General features: G+C 35.7%; 1 protein-coding gene across 4 annotated transcripts in view; it reads left to right on the top strand.

The window, feature by feature from the left end:
* SGO2 (shugoshin 2) overlaps window positions 1–18,836 on the top strand; it is a 45,961-nt gene extending 27,125 nt beyond the window's left edge. For all 4 annotated transcript variants that reach the window (XM_004458938.4, XM_023588907.2, XM_058300405.1 and 1 more), the window contains exons 8-9: window positions 1,414–1,564; window positions 16,936–18,836. In XM_004458938.4, the coding sequence (XP_004458995.3) occupies window positions 1,414–1,564; window positions 16,936–16,951 (167 nt within the window). In that variant the 3' untranslated portion in view covers window positions 16,952–18,836. The remainder of the gene's footprint in view (window positions 1–1,413; window positions 1,565–16,935) is intronic.
* The last annotated feature ends 1,608 nt before the right edge of the window (window positions 18,837–20,444 follow it).

The raw sequence follows: 20,444 nt of genomic DNA, 5'->3' as shown, positions 1-20,444 counted from the left end.
TTTTACTTAGCATGTAAGGTATTTCCTATTATCACTGATAGTTTTATGTAATTTAAAAATAATACATAATTTGTAGCTTGATCTATAGAAACAACATGAAAGAATTTAGAAAGTTTAATAATTTGGGAAGATAACTGAGATAGTATCTTGGGCATTTACCACATAAAATACTGATGCAGCCTTTACCACAAACTTGTCTAATAATGGCTTTAAGGCCGATAATTTCCTCTTTCCTGTATTAGAAGGACATTGAGTGTTTTAAATGTTTATAAGGATCGCACTGGTTTTGTTTACCAAAACAATTGCAAGTTTAAGAGTGTGACTGTTTCACCATTCCAGTATTTTTATTTAATGTGATCTAAGTATTGTAATAATAGGTACTGCAGAGGATTAAAAAATAAGCAATACCATCTCCCTTTCCTCAGGATACATAAAAGTATAAAATATAATGGTTATAGGTGGTAAATGGTTTAGTAAAAGCACAAATATTATGCTAAGGAATGTGATGGGAAGTGATTGTGACTAGAAGAATCTGCAAAGATGACATAAAGTAGGTAGCATTTGAAGGCCCTGAAGGATCGGTAGGATTTCTAGCTTTAGTGTTTCCTTTTATTTTTCTTGTTATTAAAATAATTGTCATACGTAAAATTGAAAGTTGAGAATCAAAAACAAACACAAAAACCACCTGAAAGAACTGTAGTCAATATTTTGGCATATGCATTCATACTTTAATCAATGGATTTTTAAATACATATTTGAAATCATGTTATATATAAAATTTTGCATCCTACTTTTTTCCTTAATATTAGATCTTTTGTCATTAGAAATTTTGTGAAATTAAACATTTTTATATCAATAAAACATTTCTACTGGAAGCCAACATATCAATATATGTATGTGGAACACTACGATTTTGACTGATAAGGCTGCTCCAGTTAAAAGGTAAAAGGAACATGGCAGAAAAACAAAGTACAAGGGTCAAGAATTACAGGATATGTTGGAGGACTAGTGAACCATCTTTTATCTTTATCCTCCTTGTTGTGCCTTTCATAGAGTGTACAGTTGATGAAATATACATTGAATGAATGTGCAGTAATTTGTGTAATTTTATGAATAAGAATTGAACCATGAAAAATTTTTGTTAGCCTATATGTAATTTCAGAATAAAAATGTTGGAGGCTTCTTTGATAGTGTGCTTCAAATTTTAAGTCTCAATTCCTCTCACTATTGTTGGGAAAAAATGAACTGATTCATAGATTTTTCAGTGGAATTGTAATATTTTAAACTATAACCCATAATTTAGTTTTAAAATTTTTTGCCTTTCATTTACAAACCACTATATTATTTTCCATGTCTATTTCCATTTCTCTATATATTTTATTAAAAGTATTTATGAAAATATACTCTTTGTAGGTGACAGAACACTACAAGACTTGACAAATACTAGTTTTGTTTCAAATCATTCTCCTAAATCTGAAAATAACTTAGAAAATCCATCTTCAGAGCTGCCAAACAGAAAAAGGAGGTGTACCCCTCTCTATTTAAAAGAGCCAAGTCTTAAACAGTAAGTATTTCAGTGATAATATAGTGATTTCTGTGTGCTACTATAAAATATATACTTAAATACTATTTCTGCCAGAATTAACACTTTTGAATGTCAATAAAACTTATATTGGTAAGTGAATGTGGCTCAAATAGTTGGGCTTCAGTCTACCATATGGGAGGACCCAGGTTTAATCCATGGGGCCTCCCAATAAAGTCATGCCTGCATGGCAAGCTAGTGCCTGCATGGTGAGCCATGCAGCAAAGATGATGATGCAACAAAAAAAGCGACAAAGGGGAGAGTCAAGGCTAGACACAACAGAAACCAGGAACTGAGGTGATGTACGTGACAGGGAACTTCTCTCTACATTGGAGGTCCCCAGGATCAAATCCTGGTGAATCCTAGAGGAGAAAACAAGAAAAGAAGACAGAAAGAGAGATAGACAAAGAAGATCACACAGTGATTGGACACAAACAGCAGGGTTGGGGGGAGGGAAAGGAAAAAAACATATTGTTGACATGTAACAACCATGGTATGATCTAGGTAAGATTTGAAGAAATATATTCTCTGAACAGAATTTTTTTGGGTCGAGGGTCTGGGAGTGCCTGGCTTTAAATTGTTTTAGTTCCCATTGCTATTATTGCCACGTTTTAAATTATAATTTTTAAAATTACAATTTTCAAATTATAATTTATCTATCTATTGCCCCCAAATATATTTTTTTCCTATCTTAGTCTCTGGAAGAATTCATAGTGGTTTATCTGCCCTTTGGACTCAAAGAAAAAGAGGCTTTTTTTCTCTTTTTTTAAACTTTAAATATACCAAACAAAAAGAAATTAGTATGCCCATTTATCTATCCTTCAGGTTCAACAACTATCAACATTTTTGCTATATTTACTACATCAACCCTTTTTTCTTCTTTTTTTAAATTTTTTTATTTTTATTTATTTCTCTCCCCTTCACCCCCTCCGTTGTCTGTTCTCTGAGTCCATTCACTGCACCTACTTCTGTGTCCTCCTGCATTCTTGTCAGCAGCACCAGAAGTCTGTGTCTTTTTTTGTTGTTTCATCTTGCTGCATCAGATTTCCATGTGTGTGGCACCACTCCTGGGCAGGCTACCCTTTTTTTGCACAGGGTGGCTCTCCTTGTGGGGTGCACTCCTGGCATATGCGGCTCCCTTACGCAGGGGGCACCCCTGCACGGGCACAGCACTCCTTGTGCACAGCAGCACTGCGCGTGGGCCAGCTCACCACACAGGTCAGGAGGCCCTGGGTATTCAACCCTGGACCTCCCACATGGTAGGCGAACACTCCATCAGTTGAGCCACATCCACTCCCCTTTTTTCTTCTTTTAACTATGGATTTTTTAAAGAAAATTCCCACACTTGGTCATTTAATCCAAAAAAACCTTTGTATGTATCTTTTAAAAGTAAGGACTTCTTTTCACCCTTCTACCTTATCTCACAAATACCCAAATCCCCTTTTACATGTGTTTTGTTCAAAGATCTCTCTCTCTCTTTTTTTAAATGCATTTCATTATTCATTTAGATGTTCATGCTCTCACACTAGGTTTTTGCAAGCTGGTGAGCACTGACAAATTATTTCTCCCACAGAACTATAACCATATATTCCCTGATAGTATAAATATATGGTTGAACTAACATTAATACACATCACCATTTTATCAATTACATAATAAAACAGATTATCAAGTATTCAAATATTAAGTTACACAGCTCAACAGGCATATAAAATAGTAGATGTCTGCTAAATTCACTAGCAGAAATCTTTTTTTGCAAGAGGTTTGGAAGAGAAGGTTAAAAATCACACTTCAAAGAAAATAGCTGGTTATACAGCTTCCAATAGATAGGGCAAAAATTATAAGAATTTCAGAAAATTTTGATTGAGAATTATTGTAGCTACTATAACAAAGCATCTTTACCTTTTAAGAAAATATTTAAGTAAAAGAGCATATTCTACATGTTCTACACAAGACGAAAGCAACATTTTACTAAAATATTTCATAGCCCCCTCCCATTCATTTGTTAGGCCCTCCTAGAAAAGTTGTACCCCAAAGTACAAACATTAAATAAACTGTAAGGTTTTTTTTGGCTGGAGACATTAAAGATACGTGTGCTTCTGTACAATGCAGATTTTCAAAATGAAGGTGTATTAGTTAGCCAAAGAGGTGCTAATGCAAAATACCAGAAATCAGTTGGTTTTTATAAAGGGTATTTTTTTGGGGTAGGAGCTTACAGATACCAGGCCATAAAGCATAAGTTACTTCCCTTACCAAAGTCTATTTCCACAAGTTAGATCAAGATGGCTGCCCACGTCTGCCAGGATTCAGGTTTCCTGGTTTCCTCTCTTACCAGGGCTTGCTTCTTTCCAGTCTTAGGGTTCCTCTCTTCCCAGGGCTTGCTTCTCTTTCCTCTTGTGTGTTTACTTCCTGGGGCTCCAGCTTAAGACTTCAGCATCAAACTCCAGCATCAAAACTCCAACATTAGAAACCCATCAACTCTGTCCTTTGCCATGTCTTTTACCTATGAGTCCCCACCCACCAAGAGGTGCCCTACTGGCACAAGAAGTTTACCTGATTACTTAATAATCAAGTAAACCTCTGAATCCAGTATAATCTAATACACCCAGAGGAAAAGATCAGTTTACAAACATAATCCAATATTTCTTTTTGGAATTCATCAATAATATCAAACTGCTACAGGAGGTTTTCTCTAAAGTCACAAAATGAGATTTTATAGATTCAGACATTAAATAATCACTGTAAGACTCGGTAAAAATCCCAACAAAATTCAGTGGTTGTGCAAACCTGATGTATACTGCTATGAATGTGATAGATGTGAACATAAAGTAAATAGGCAAATAACCATTTAGACCCTACGTTAAATGTTTGAAATGACTAAAGGACCACTTTTTTAAAGAATAGAAAATACTTATTTTGGAGAACGCGATCATATTTGGGACAGTATTTTCAGAATTGTATTGGTGTTTGTTTCTTTTATAAAATTTAAAAAGAGGGAAATGGATGTGGCTCAACCAATTGGGCTCCCATCTACCATATCCAGGGTTCAATGCCCAGGGCCTCCTGGTAAGGGCAAGCTGGCCCACGTGGAGTTCCAGTCCACATGGCAATGTGGCCCCACCCAGGAGTGCTGCCCTGCATGGGAATGCCAGGAGTGCCCCGTGCAGGAGTGCCGGCTGATGTGGAGAGCTGACGCAATAAGAGACACGGAGGACAGAAAATAAGGTATAGCAGAACAGGGAACTGAGGTGGTGCAAGAGAATAATCACCTCTTTCCCACTCTGGAAGGTCCCAGGATTGGTTCCCGGAGCCACCTAATGAGAATACAAGCAGACATAGAAGAACACACAGCAAATGGACACAGAGAGCCGACAATGGGGGGAACGGGGGGAGATAAATAAAATAAATCTTAAAAAAAAAATTTAAAAAGACATTGATGTTGGGAAATGCAAATCAAAACCACAATGAAATGCCACTTCCTATCCACTAGGATGGCCATTATTATTAACAATAAAGTATAAAAATAATTTAAAAACAGAACAGAAAATAACAGGAAAACAAAAAAGATGCGGTAGTAATGTAAAATGTTTGGCAGTTCCTCAAAAATTAAACATGGAATTACTACCTTTTCACTTATACAGTAGAATATTATTTAGCTGTAAAAAGAAACCAAGTTCTGATATAACATAAATGAAACTTGAAGACATCATTTTGAGTGAAACAAGCCAGACACAAAAGAAAGGACAAATATTGTATGATTTCACTTATATGAAATACCTAGCAAATATATAGAGACAGGGAGTGGATTTCCAACAGCTAGAAGTTTGGAGGTGAGGTAGGTTGAGGGGCATAGAAATGGAGATACTGCTTGATAGGTACAGAGTTTGGGGTGATGAAAAGGTTTTGATAATGGTTGTTGGTGGTGGTAGTAGCACAATATTGTAAATGTAATTAATATCACTGAATTGCACACGATAGTGGTTAAAATGGAAAATTTTGTATATATGTTTTCACAGTAAAGTTTAGAAGAAGGAAAAAAAAACATTTTTCAGCTTGATATGTATTTTAAAACAATAACCAGCAGATGGCATCAGAAGGGAAGATGAAAGAGAAGCAGATTAGGAGTGAATAAGGGAAGCAGATGTGGCTCAACTGATAGAGCATCTGCCTAATATATAGGAGGTCCAGGGTTCAGTACCCAGGGCCTCCTGATCCATGTGGTGAGCTGGCCCATGCACAGTGCTGCTACACGCAAGGAGTCCCGTTCCATCCAGGGGTGTCCCCCACAGAAGGGAGCCCCATGTGCAAGGGGTGCGCCCCACAAAGAGAGCTGCCCCAAGAGAGGAAAGCATAGCTCACCCAGGAGTGGTGCCATACACAGCAGACAGCAAGATGAAGCAACAAGAGACAGATTCCCGGTGCCGCTGACAAGAATGCAAGCAGACACAAAAGAACACACAGTGAATGGACACAGAGAGCAGACAATGGGGCAGGGAGAGGAAGGGGAGAGAAACTTAAAAAAAATTAGGAGTGAATAAAGCACCAAGGGCTTTTCTTAAACTTTTTATTTTGAATTAATTTTAGACTTAAGAAAAATTGCAAAAATAGTAGAGGTTTGCCAAATATGCTTTACCTAGCTTACCCTAATTTTAATATCTTACATACCTACTATATAGTTATCAAACCTAGAAAATTAACACTACTATAATATTAACTAAACTATAGATTTATTTTAATTTCACCAGTTTCTCCACTAATGCCCTTTTTCTGTTTTAGAACCCTATCTGGGATCCCATACTGCATTTAGTTCTTGTTTCTCCTTAGCCTCCTCCTTTCTATGACAGTTCCTCAGCCTTTCCTTATCTTTCATAACTCTAACATGAAGAGTACTTGTCAGTTATTTTGTAGAATGCCCCTCAATTTGAGTTTGTCTGATGTTTTCTCATGTTTATAATGCAGTTATACATTTGTGGCAAGAATGTCTTAGAAATGATGTGTCCTTATTGCATCATATCAATGGGTTCATCGTGTCAATATGTCATTACTAGTGGTGTTGATCTTGAGTAAGGCCATGTCTGCTAGGTTTCTTCACTATAAAGTTACTATCTTTCCCTTTATATAGTTAATGAACATTGGAGGAGATACTTTTGCATTTATGCATCCTGTTTCTCCTCAAACAGCCCACTAAATTTAGCATTCATTGGTGGATTTTGCCTCCAACAATTATTACTGTGGTGTTTTACTTAATAGTAATTTTCTATTTTCCTCTTTCCTTCTACGTTTTTTAATCAGAATTCTTCTGTAGGGAATATCTTTTCCGTATGATATCCCTTTCCCCCTATCTATATCAGTATGGGCTCATGGATACTTATTTTATTGTGTAGGTTAAAATCCAGTACTATGAATATTTATTCTGTTCAAATCATTCCAAATTTGGCTATTGGGGCTTCCTTCAGGTTGACTCCTGTGTCCTTTTGACAAGTCTCCATAACTGTTTTGAACATTTCCTTACATTCTAAAACACAAGATTTTTCAGACTCATGTTTTTCTTCCCCCATTTCTGGAATCAGGCATTTCTGCAAGAGCTGGTTCCTTTGATTGGAGAATGGTATTTAGAAACCAAAACCTGTGACTAAAAATGGTCATCATTTGTATTGTGTTGAGTTTGTTATATATTGCTATGTAACAATATTACCATAAACTTAGAGGCTTCAAACAGCACAGATATATTATCTCTTAGTTTTCTGTGGGCCAGGAGTCCAGGCATGGTTTAGTTGCTCTCCTTAGGAACTTAAAAATATAATCAAGGTATTGGCTTGCTGTGTTTCTCACTAGAGGTTCTATTGGGGAAGAAACCCCTTTTAAGCTCACCAGATTACTAGAAAAATTATTTTTCTCATGGTTGTAGGACAGAGGACCTTCCAACTTCTGGCTGTCAATTTGTTCAATTCTAGCATATTCATAAGGTAGTTTCAGAATTTCTAACCCATACCCCCATGAGAAACATACTAACTAGATTATAGCATTTATGTGTACTTCTTTTTATGTTTGTTCTTTTCTTCCCCACTTCTTTCAATTTAGTTATGTCATTCATTTGTAATCTAGTTAGATTAATTTGTTATTGTCTGTAATTCATTTTGCTCTCCCGTCACATCTTGTTTTGTTTCTGTTTACTTTTGGAGTAGATGAAACATTTCTAGGGTATAGCCAGAGCTATACAAAATGCTATATACAGAGAAGTGTCAACTTCTTCATCCTTACTACCTTTTTGCCATTACCACTTCTTTCTATCCCATTTTCACCCACTTCCTATGGATACCCAATTTCTTTAGATTCCGGTTTATCCTTTCTGCATTTCATTTGCCCACTTAAACAGATATTGGTATCCTTCTCATAAAAACAAGTTTTGTTATATAAGTAACTGCAAACATACTCTATTTTTTCTCTTGGCCTGCATAGCCTAATATATTTACTTTCTGGCCCTTGACAGGAAAAGTTTGCCCACCCTGACCCCTATAGTGGTTCTCAAACTTAACTGTACATTTGAATTATCAGAGGAGCTTAAATATATGGTGTGTGGGGTGGGGGGGATGGGTAGGGGCACTTCTACCTTGGAAGTGATGATTTACTACTACATTTTGGGTAGAGCCTGGGAACCTATATTTTCAACAAGCTATTGTTAAAAATAGCTTAACATTATATGTTGGTAGTCACCCTCTTTAATGTGTTTGTAGGGTTGAACCCCAAAAGATAATGAAGTGAATATTGAATTAGATATCAGAGGACGTCAATATTTACTGGCTATGGGACTTTATCTAATAACTACTTCTGCAGGGTTTTTAAAATTTCTGGTTCCTTTATCGACACTTCTGCTTTACCCTTTGTATTAGAGATTCTTTTACCTTTCAAGAATCTCATGAAAGTTATGGGTCCTCCAGAAAATTATATTAGTTTCCTGTCACTGCCATAACAAATTGCCACAAACTGAATGACTTAAAACAACAAATTTATTCTCTCTCAGTTCTCAGTTCTGGAGGCAAGCTGCATTCCCTGCAGAGGCTCTAGGGAAGAAAGAATCCAGTCCTTGTGATTGCATCACTGTAATCTGCCTCCATGGTCATAGCCTTCTCTTCTGTGTCTCTCCTCTTTGTGTCTCTTATAAGGATATTTGTTACTGGATTTAGGGCCCACCGGGGTAATCTAGGAAAAGGTCCTCCTCTCAAGATGCTTAGCTTAATTACTTTTTGTTGTTGTTTTTGGCTAAGTTCACAACGATTTAGCAAGGGCATCTTCTGGGTAGCCATTTTTCCATCTATCATAGCACCTTTATAGTACTCACAGTTTTTTACAGTTTCATGGAGTTCACAGAGTTTTTGAAGTCCATCTACAGATCCCATGGACTCCAGGTTTGGGCCCCTTGCTCAATGAAAAATTCATTATATCTTTAGTGTGGTATTTTTTGTATTTTACTATGAGTGACTTTAAATGTTTTTTCATATACTTGAGGGCCAGTACATCTTTTTTTTTTTTTAAGATTTATTTATTTACTTATTCCTCTCCCCTTCCCCCCCCCCCCAGGTTGTCTGTTCTCTGTGTCTATTTGCTGCATCTTCTTTGTCCGCTTCTGTTGTTGTCAGCGGCACAAGAATCTGTGTTTCTTTTTGTTGCGTCATCTTGTTGTGTCAGCTCTCCGTGTGTGCAGTCACCATTCCTGGGCAGGCTGCACTTTCTTTCGCACTGGGCGGCTCTCCTTAGGGGGCGCACTCCTTGCACGTGGAGCTCCCATATGCAGGGGACACCCCTGCGTGGCAGGGCACTCCTTGCGCGCATCAGCACTGCACGTAGGCCAGCTCCACACGGGTCAAGGAGGGCCAGGGTTTGAACCGCGGACCTCGCATGTGGTAGACGGACGCCGTAACCACCGGGCCAAGTCTGCTGCCTACATCATTTTTTTTTTCTTTTTTGTTTTTTTAATGTCTTTTCCCATTTTTCAGTTGGGCTTTTGTGCTTTGTCCCTCAATTTTTAAGGATTTTTAAAAATATATTAGGGACATTTACCCTTATATATTGCCAATATTTTTTCCATTTTATCATTTACTTTTGACTTTGTTTATTGTATTTTTGTCATGCAAAAAAATTTTATTTTTATATACTTTATATTTTTTTAATCTTATTTTCTCTCAATTTTGAGTTATAAAATACCTTCTGTACACCAAGGTTAAAGAGGAATTCACCCATGTTTTCTTCTCGTATTTGTATAACTTCATTCTTACATAAATATCTAGTCCATTTGGAGGTTTTCTCCTTAAGTATGGTATAAGATATGGTTCTGATTTTATCTTTTCTCAAATGGCTATCCAGTTGTTCCAGTACCATTTATTTATTTTAAAAATCCAGCTTTATCTGAAAGATAGGAGATGGTAACCTTGTCATATACAACTTTAAGTATTTTGGGGGATCTAATTCTGGACTTTCTATTCTTTTGCAGTGGTCTACTTGTTTATTATAGAGGCTTTACAGTATGTTTTAATATCTGCAAGGGCTAGTCTCCCTCGTGGTTTTTCTTTTTCATTATTTTCTTGGCTATTCTTGATGTTTATTTTTCCATATGAACTTTTGTATTGACCTCTCTAACTCTGTTTTCTCAGCCTAAGCCCTATTGACACTGCAGGCTTGAAAATTTGTTGCAGGAACTGTTCTGTGCATTGTAAGATGTTTAGCAGTATCCCTGGCCTCACCTCATAGCGTCAATAGCACCCTCCTGTTGTAACAACCAAAGATGCCTCCATATATTGTACAGTGTCATCATGGGGTAGGAGTTGGGGCAAAATCACCCTGACTTGAAAACCATTGGTACTTTTTGCTTTTTTAAAGAACTTGTTGGTATTTTTTTTTAAGATTTATTTATTTCTCACACCTGCCCGTCCCTTGTTGTTTGCATTTGCTGTCTGTTTGTTGTATGCTGGTCTTCTTTTTAGGAGGCACTGGGAACCAAACACGGGACCTCCAGTGTGGAAGGGAGGCATCCAATGGCTTGAGCCACCTCTACTACCTGCTTTGTTATATCTCTCATTATGTTTTGCCTTGTGTCTCTTGTTGCATCAGCTTGCTACGTCTGTCCATCACATCAGCTTGCTGTCTTGCTCATTTTCTTTAGGAGGCACTGGGAACCAAACCTGGGATCTTCTATTGTAGTAGGCAGGAACTCAATCACTTGAGCCACATCTGCATCCCAATTGTAATAACATTGAATTTATACATTAACTTAAAGGAAACTAACATGGTTATAATGTTAAATTGTCTAAGGACAAGGGATGTCTTTCGATTTGTTCAAGTCTTTTGTGTCTTTTAGAAATGTTTAAAATTTTTCCTCACATACATTTTGCACATTTCTTCTTAAATGAAATTATTCGTGAGTAGTTTTCTTTATTGCTATTATAAATTGACATGTAAATTGGACATATAAAACATTCTTTTGTTTATTGTTTGTGTAATATGAAAACCGTAAAATTTTTCTTAATTTTACATTTTGCTAATTAACTGAATTCTTTTATTCTCAACCTCATTGATTCTCTGGAGTTTTCCGTATATGATGATATCATCTGAAAATTAAGACAGTTTTATTTTTTTACCTATTCTTATACCTCTAATTGATTTCTCCTGTCTAATTGCATTGGCTAATGACTCAAGTACAATTTGAGTAGTGGCAGAAATAGTGGCCATCCTTTCCTTGTTCCTGATCTTAGCAGAAATGCCATCCTCTTAAGCGAGATACTGATACTGACTTTAGGATTAAGGTGTATACAAATACTTTGTCATGTTAAAAAAGTGGCTCTTAATTCCTATATTCTTGAATATTTTTAATAATGAATGAGTTTGAGGTTTTTTTAAAGGTTTTTTTAGCATCTATGAAGATAACCATATGTTTTATATCCTTAGATTTCTTAACATGTTTTATAGTAATGGGTTTTCTAATATTGAACCAACCTTGAATTCCTGCAGTAACTCCCATTTGGTCATGGTTTGTTTTTCACAATGTGTTGTTGGATTTTGCTTGCTAAAATATTTTGTTTACAATTTTCTATCAATATTCAGGATTTGGGTCAATAGTTTTCTTTCTTTAAACTTGTCTTAATCTGGCTTAGATATTAATATTATGTTGCTTCATAAAAATAATTAAGAAGATTTCCTTCCTTTATAATGCTCTGAAATAAATTCTAGGGCATTGGGACTATCTGGTCTTTGAAGATTTCATAGAATTCCCCTCTGAAACCATCTGGACCTGGTGTGATTTTTATGTGGAGTAGCTCCTTAATAACTTTGTCTATTTCTTTTATGAAATTGGTTTGTTTACATTTTCTCACTGTAATGGGATCAGTTTTGGTAATTTGTATTTCAAATGAAATTATCAATTTCATCTATGTTTTCAAATTTATTTGTATAGAAATCTGTGGAAGTATCTCTTTTGGATTTATAAATATCTTTTCTTTCAGTGATTATTTCTCCTTTGTCACTTTTTAAAAATATTTGTGTCCCCCCACCCCACCCCCCCTGTTGGTTTTTTTTCCTTAACTTTTCTTTAAACTATCAGGATTGTGATTAATTCTATCTACATTTTCTGTTCTCTAGCTCATTGGTTTCTGCTTTATTTTATTATTTCCTTCCTTGTATTTTCTTTTGATTTACTTAGTTCTTTTTTCTAGTTTTTGTAGTTCAGAATTATCATTTTTTAATTCTTTTACTTATATTGATAAAAGTATTTAATACAATGAATTTACTTCTACTGAGTGCTTTAAATGCATCTCATAGATACTGTGTACCATTTTCATTTTACTATTTTTTAACTTTATTTTGTACATTTAATAATTGAAAATATAAACAATAATTAATAAAAAAACAATTGAATAAAAACATTTATTGTACTATATACATATAAAAAATTTTTTATCATATAATATGTTACAAAATATATTTGGTTCTTAGTAATGCAGTCATACAGTATTTGTCCTTTTGTGTCTGGCTTTCTTCACTCAACATAATGTCTCCATGTTCATCCATGTTGTCATGTGCTTTATGACTTCATTTCTTCTTATAGCTGCATATATTCCATCGTGTGAATACACCACAGTTTGTTTATATATTTATTGGTTGATGGGTACCTGGGTTTTTACAACTTTTAGCAATCGTGATTAATGCAACTTTGAACTTTGGTGTGCAGATATCTGTTTGTGTCACTGTTCTCAGTTCTTCTGGGTATATACATAGTAGTGATATTGTAGGGTCACGTAAGCTTCTTTAGGAATTGCCAAACAGTCCTCCACAGTGGCTGTGCCATTCTACATTCCCACCAACAATGAATAAGTGTTTTTATCTCTCCACATCCTCTCCAACACTTGTAGTTCTCTGTCTTTTTAATAGTGGCCATTCTGATAGGTGTGAAATATCTCATTGCAGTTTTGATTTGCATTTCTCTAATTAGTGATATTGAATATATTTTCATGTGGGTTTTTTTTGCCATTTGTATTTCTTCTTTAGACAAATGTCTATTCAAGTCTTTTGCCCATTTTTTAATTGGGTTGTTTGTCTTTAACATTTCTTTATATACCCTGGATATTAAACCCTTATTGGATATGTGATTTCCAAATATTTTCTCCCATTGAGTTGGCTGCCTTTTTTTATCCTTTTGACAAAGTCCTTTGAGGTATAAAAGTGTTTAATTTTGAGGAGGTCCTATTTATCTATTTTTTCTTTCGTTGCATGTGCTTTAGTTGTAAGGTCCAAGAAACCAACACCTACCACAAGGTCTTTTTTTTTTTTTTAAGATTTTTTTATTTATATCTCTCCCCTTCCCCCCACCCCACCCCCCAGTTGTCTGCTCTCTATGTCCATTTGCTGTGTGTTTTTCTGTGAACCACTTCTATCCTTATCAGCGGCACCGGGAATCTGTGTTTCTTTTTGTTGCGTCATATTGTGTCAGCTCTCCGTGTGTGCGGCACCATTCTTCAGCAGGTTGCACTTTCTTTCGCGCTGGGTGGATCTCCTTACAGGGTGCACTCCTTGCGCGTGGGGCTCCCCTACGCTGGGGACACCCTGCGTGGCAGGGCACTCCTTACGCGCATCAGCAGTGTGCATGGGCCAGCTCCACATGGGTCAAGGAGGCCCAGGGTTTGAACCGCGGACCTCCCATGTGGTAGGCGGACACCCTATCCATTGGGCCAAGTCCACTTCCTCTACCACAAGGTCTTGAAGATGTTTCCCTATATTTTCTAGTAGTTTTATGTCCCTGGCTTTTATATTTAGGTCTTTGATCCATTTTGAGATGATTCTTGTATAGGGAGTGAGATAGGGGTCCTCTTTCATTCTTTTGGTTATGGATACCCAGTTCTCCCAGCATCACATTATTACTGTTTTTAAATTTTCTGTTTTATTTAGGAGTTGTTTAATATGAGGATTTTAAATTTTCAGATGGATCAGTATTTGTTTTTTGGTTTTGGTTTAAAAATTCTAGTTTATTGCAGTATGAGATGATTTTTTACAATACTTCTACTTTATGGAAGTTACTTATATTTTCTTTGTGACCTAATATATGAACAGCTTTTGTAACTGCTATGAGCACTTGAGAAAAATGTGTAATCTCTGTTATCAGAGTGTAGAGTTCAATATATATCCATACAATTTACCCTATTGTTTATGTTGTTTGATCTTCTATCTCCTAAGTTTTTGGCCCACTTGATTTGACTTATACTGAGAGAGGTGTATTAAAATCTATTATTACAGTATTTCTATTTTTATCTCCATGCATTTCCTAATTTTGAAGTTTTTGCTTCATAAAGGTGGTTGCTCTGCTATTTGATGTCTGAATATTCGTAATTATATATTCTTTGTGGATTGTGGCTTTTACTATTAAAAATGTCCTCCTTGGTCATGTTCAATGTTTTGGACCTTAAGAGGTAAAGGACTTTAAAAATATATTTATATAACTGCCTGATAACTCCTTTCCTCAATACCTATTATGATCACTCCATAATAGCAAGCAGCTTCAATCTTCAACCAGTGTCTACTGTCATAGGGTTTTCAGGAGCTGTGATATACATGCTACATGTATTCCTAATCCGAAAAAGAAAGAAGGAAAAAATGGCAACTGGCTTGTCATCACTCTTAGTATTTATTACTAATGTATAGTATGATTTTCTCTTTTAAAATGTACCAGTTAAGCCATTTAACAAATAATAGGCAGGTACAATAGATCTAAACTGAAATAAAACAATATTTCATTTCAGCATTTTACAATCTTTTAGGTTAAAATAGGTAGTTATTTTAAAAGGATTATTTAAATTCTATCTAATACCCAAGACAGTGGTATCATAATTTTTGCTCTGGAAAGGCATACATAAGAGGGAGAGAGACCTATTATTCATCTAACCTTTTATACCTTTTTAATTTGGGACTATGTGCATGTATTTCAACTAAAGGATATATATACACACATATATGTAATTATATAATGTAAAGAAAAATATAATTCCACTCCTGCAACATGATATGGATTGACTCTTTTACTGAAATTAACTAAAATTAGTGGGTAAAATATTTTAAAACACAACAGCCAAAAAACTTGAATGCATCCATTAGCTAGTTGGAAATTAGGAAAACCTCAAATCAGGGACTGAATGAGAGGAGGAACCCAGAGAGGCAAGAGCCTGAAATTAGCTTTTTCTCTGAGGGTGTTTGCCTAAGTACGTGAACCTGAGAATTTGATTTACAGTCTTTATAGAAGACAATTCCTAGGGGTGGGCAAAACTGGAAAAGAAGGAGTTGAGCTCCCCCAATAAAGTTGGGCTATTCAGTAGACAAGCAAACTAAAAATAACCTCCCCACCACCCTTTTCAGCCTCAGGAAAGAACCTTGGTACAGAATGGAGAAGAAAAATTATTCTCTGAAAATTCATTGCAATAATCCAGCCCCCATGCAGCTGGAATTCACACTATTTGCAAGGTACAAAAAACTTCAGGCTGAATTAATTTAAGTAGTCCATGATTTGTAGTACCCCCTGGTGTCTGACACGAGCAAATGCAAATATTCTCTAGAGGAGCCATTCATTTCATCTGCCAGTCAACACATTTTCCACAGATAAATGAATAGCTAGCTCACAGTAAAGAAAAACACTAATTTACAAACCAAGGAATAAGGCACCAGCAGGAAATGATGCAGAATCAGGCTCACAATATTAAATAGCGTGTTAAATAAAAGAGAGCCTTGAAAATAAGTAAAGATGTTGGGAGCAGATGTAGCTCAAGTGGTTGAGTGCCTGCTTCCTGTGTACCTTCTAAAAACAAAGCAAATAAATGTATAAACTAGTTCTCATTGGGGAAAGGATGTAGCTCAGTGTTTGGGCACCTGCTTCCCATATATGAGGTCCTGGGTTCAATTCCCAGTACCTCCTAAAAATAATAAAATTTTTAAAAAGATGTTGAGTAAAAAAATCAAGTCAAAGAAAAGTGCCTGGGAAGCAGATGTGGCTCAAGTGATGAGCTCCCACCTACCATATAGGAGTTCCTGGGTTCGGTTCTCAGTGCCTCCTAGAGAAGGCGAGCAAGACAGTGAGCTGGCACAACAAGATGACACAACAAGGAGACACAAAGGAAACACAACGAGAGACACAACAAATCAGGGAGCAGAGGTGGCTCAAGTGATTGAGTGCCTCTCTCCCACATAGGAAGTCCCAGGTTCAGTTCCCAGTGCCCTCTAAAGAGAAGACAAGCAGACACAGAACACAGAGTGAATGGACACAGAGCACACAGCGAGCACAAATGGGGGCAGGGGAGAATAAATAAAATAAATCTTTAAAAAAAAAGAAAAGTGCCTACAGTATGATTCCTTCAATATCAAAAGTCAAATGTAGACAAAACTAACTAATATACTTTTTAGGCGTAATATACACAGGTGGTAAAACTGAAGAAAAACGGGGGCAATTCAAAATGGTGGTTACTTGGGGAGGAAAGGGATGTGATCAGAAAGGGCTACCACACAAGAGACTTCTGAGGTGTGTATATTTTATTTATTAACCTGGGTGATATGTACACAAACATTTTAATGGTTTAAAATTATACATTTTCTTATTGCATGTATTATAAAGTTAATTAAAGAAATATAGGAAAAATGTATAAAATCTATGTTGATTAATTTTTCTTATAACCTTTATTTATAATTCCCACTGTTAATATATGCCAAGACTTACTATATTAGGAAACTGCTTTTTTACTGATGTGACACAATTTTCTTCTCCATACTAAATAGCGTAAGCATTAGTTTAGGTTTGTTGTTGTTAATCTTACTTTTCTCCTACTTTGCAGCAAGATGAGAAGATGAGGTGAATGCCAATTTTCTGAATTCCTCAAAGCCTAAAGAGTCAAAACAGATATACCTAGGAGCAAGAAGACGAAATGTTTGAAAAGCTTTTTCTTTATTTATTTTTCCTTTTAAGGGACTGTTGATTTGTCCATTCTTGTATTTCGGTAGGTAGAGTGTTAGCTACTTTGTAGTAATCTGTTAAAATCATTTTGGTCATTATATAACTTTCTGTTCATTTATGCTTCTTTCTATCTTACAGGGTTTCACCAAAGAATACCGATTAACCTTTTAACCAAATAAAATATATTAATAAATACTTCTGCATTGGTTATCCTCTTGTATGCCAAGCTATCTTGTTTTAAAAGTCACTTCTGCCCCGGTCAGTTTCCTCCCATCCTTCTTTCTACTGCTTTCAAAAATAGTTTTTGAACCAGCTCAGGAATTTCTTCACCTGGGAGCTCTTTCCAATTTCTCTCCCTTGCCCCAAATATTCTGTTTACTACTCCTTCTGTGGTACAAGTTCCTTGTACATACTTCTAATATTGGATTTTTAAAATTGGATACTGCATGATTGCTTGATTTGTCTATCATACCCTTTAACCTTTAAAGTCTTTAAGGGCTGACATCATGTTGGATTCACTTCCCCTAGGACAGTGGCAGAGAATCTGAACAAGTAGGTGCTTAGAAAATTTTGATTGAAAGCACAAATACCTTGCACTGCATCTTCTTGTACTACCTTCAAGAGGCTTAGCAGAGGCTCCATGCTAAAAACTCCAAAATGATGAAAAAACAAATGAATCGGTCCTCCCATCTCCTCCTGTGGCCCAACTTGTGGTCTGTCTTCCTACCTATCTTTCATAGTACTTTCCTACATATTTCCTATTCTTTTGCAGAGGCCTCCTGTGCCAAAAATTGTCAAAATTTTCCCTGGCTGCAAAGGAACTCATAGTTTGATGGAGGAAAACATACAAAAGCATATTGATCTGATACAAAGTAGAAAGTGGCTACTGACTTTTAAAAAGTGCTATGGAATTTTGGAAAAATACTACTGATGCCTAGCTAACTCTCAAAAACATTAAGCAGAGGGAAAGAAGCAAGACATTAGAGTATATACTATGTGGTTCTCTTTATATAACATTCTTTCTTTCATTCTGTTCAGAAGACCAGGTAAGAGTTTGACACTGACAGCTTTTGTTCCTGAATTCCTAATTTAAGACTTTGGATCTCCTAGACTGACTCTGGTATTATGTTTTTGTTCTTAATGTTCTATTTCTATTTTTTTCTCCCTTCTATGAGACTGTCTTTTTTCCTTTGCCATGAAAATTATTTTTCATTTTCATGTTATAAAATTTATCAATCTTTTATTGCTGTTAGAATTTGGTCATGGTAAGGAAGAATTTCCCTACTCCCACAGTATAAAGACATTTGCCCTGTTTTTTTTTTTACATTTAAATTTCTGATCCATATGTGATTTGTTCTCTTGTATAGTGTAAGGTATGCATGCAATTTTTACCTTTTTCCAGCTGACTCCCCAATCAAATGAAAAAGTCTCTTTTCGTTTGAAATGTCACCCTTTTAAAAATATTATATTTACATGTGTACTTAAATTTATTTCTCAATTTTTTTTTTGTTCTATTTGTCTTTTTATGCCCCAATAACATAGTCTTTAAATTAGACTTTGGGGGAGGGAGGGATTCAGAGTTTTACTTATATAGATTTTGCACATTTCTTGATAAATTTCTGCCTAGATATTTTATCTTCTTTCTTGCTAATATAAATGGAGTCTTCTCTGATTCTGTTCTCTGATGTATTATTGTTTCCATATATGAAGACTATGTCTCTCATTGCTTTCTTTTGTCTAATTACATGATTATTACCTTGAATAAAATGTTAAAAATAGTGAGTATCCTTGTCTTATTCCTGATTTTCACAGAAATACCTCTGGTGTTACCCTATTAATTAAGATGCTGGCTTTCAGAATTATTATGTATATTTATAATCACACTGAAGAATTATCTTGGGAAGCATATGTGGCTTAAGCAGTAGAGTGCTGCCTCCCACATGGGATGTCCTGGGTTCAGTTTCTGGTGCCTCCTAAAGAAAAAATTAAAAAGCAGACAATGAGCAGACAGACAAGGGAGCCATCTTGGGGCGAGGAGAGAATTATCTATCAATTTTTGTTTTATAGAGCACTTTTAAAAATAAACTTAAGAATGGATTTTGAATTTTACCAAGTGACTTTTGGCATTGTATTAGTTATGCTTCCCCAAGAGATAGAAATCACAATTATTTTCTATTTTTTAACCAAGTACTAACTAAAGAACTGAAAAGGCAGAAGGGAACACTGAAGTATAGAAGCATTCACCACCTTGGGGCTGAGGGAACCAAGGGAAAAAAATTACTGAAACTTAAAAGTTTCCATGGAGCTGGGCTGCAGGACTCTGGGGAAAGTGTGCACCTGGTTGGTGCTGGTATGACAAAACTGGTTCTGATAGTGTGGAATAGCTGCAAACTGGAGTCAGGTGTTGCTACTGAAATCAATTGTTGCCTCTAGGTGAACCATTTCTGTGGTGATGCTGACAGGAACTGAAAACAAACTGTAAGGAGACAGTTTCGCATTTGTCCATACTTCCGGCTTCCCTCTAGCACCCTCTATTGGCAGAGACTAAAAGGGAGCCTGGCAAAGAGGAAAGAAAGGTCATTTGCAAAATCCTGGCCTTAACAAAGCACAGTAGAGCAGTATGGATTTGAAGCTGAAAACTATACACTAGTTTAATAGTCAGCACAAAGATGATATCTAATTATTCTCCTTAGATATATAATGAATTACATTCAAATTTGTTGATACTGAAACATTCTTGTGTTTCCATGGAATAAATTGCATTTGGGCATGATGCTGGGACTCTGATAATCTCATTTCTTTGCTAGCTGGCTTTTTAGGTTCTGCCGATTGGAAGCACAAAGACTGAAAATCAGGAAGGAAAGAAGGGAGGGAAGATATTGCTATTTTTAAGTGAGATTGGTCTGCAATTCTGTAATTCTCTTTTTATGGGCATTCTGACTAATTTTGGTATCAATGTTTATATTCACTTCATAAAAATAATTTGGAATTAAATTTTTTTCCCTCATTGAATATGGCATTGGGATTATCTGATGTTTTAAAGATTTGGAATATAAATGGCCCTTTAATATATGCAAAAATGCTTAACCTCACTAATACTTTTTAAAAACTGCAAAATAAAATTATTCTGATATGCCATTTTTCACTTGTCAGATTGGCAACAACATAGGCTTGATAACATACTTTGTTGGCAAGGCTGTGGAGGAAATTGGTATTCCTATACATTGCTAGAGGGAATGAAAAATGATGTCACCATTATAGAGAAGATTTTTTACAATATCTAGCAAAATGGCATATGGATTTATCATTTGACTCAACAATCTTATAATTAGGAATCCATACCAATTTTTTTCTTGCAAAAATACAATAAAATTCATTATGGTATGGTTT

Source organism: Dasypus novemcinctus, chromosome 7, assembly GCF_030445035.2.
Source record: "Dasypus novemcinctus isolate mDasNov1 chromosome 7, mDasNov1.1.hap2, whole genome shotgun sequence".
Classification (NCBI taxonomy): domain Eukaryota; kingdom Metazoa; phylum Chordata; class Mammalia; order Cingulata; family Dasypodidae; genus Dasypus; species Dasypus novemcinctus.
The sequence above is the reverse complement of the archived record's forward strand: the minus strand, read 5'-3'. Positions and strand labels throughout refer to the sequence as shown.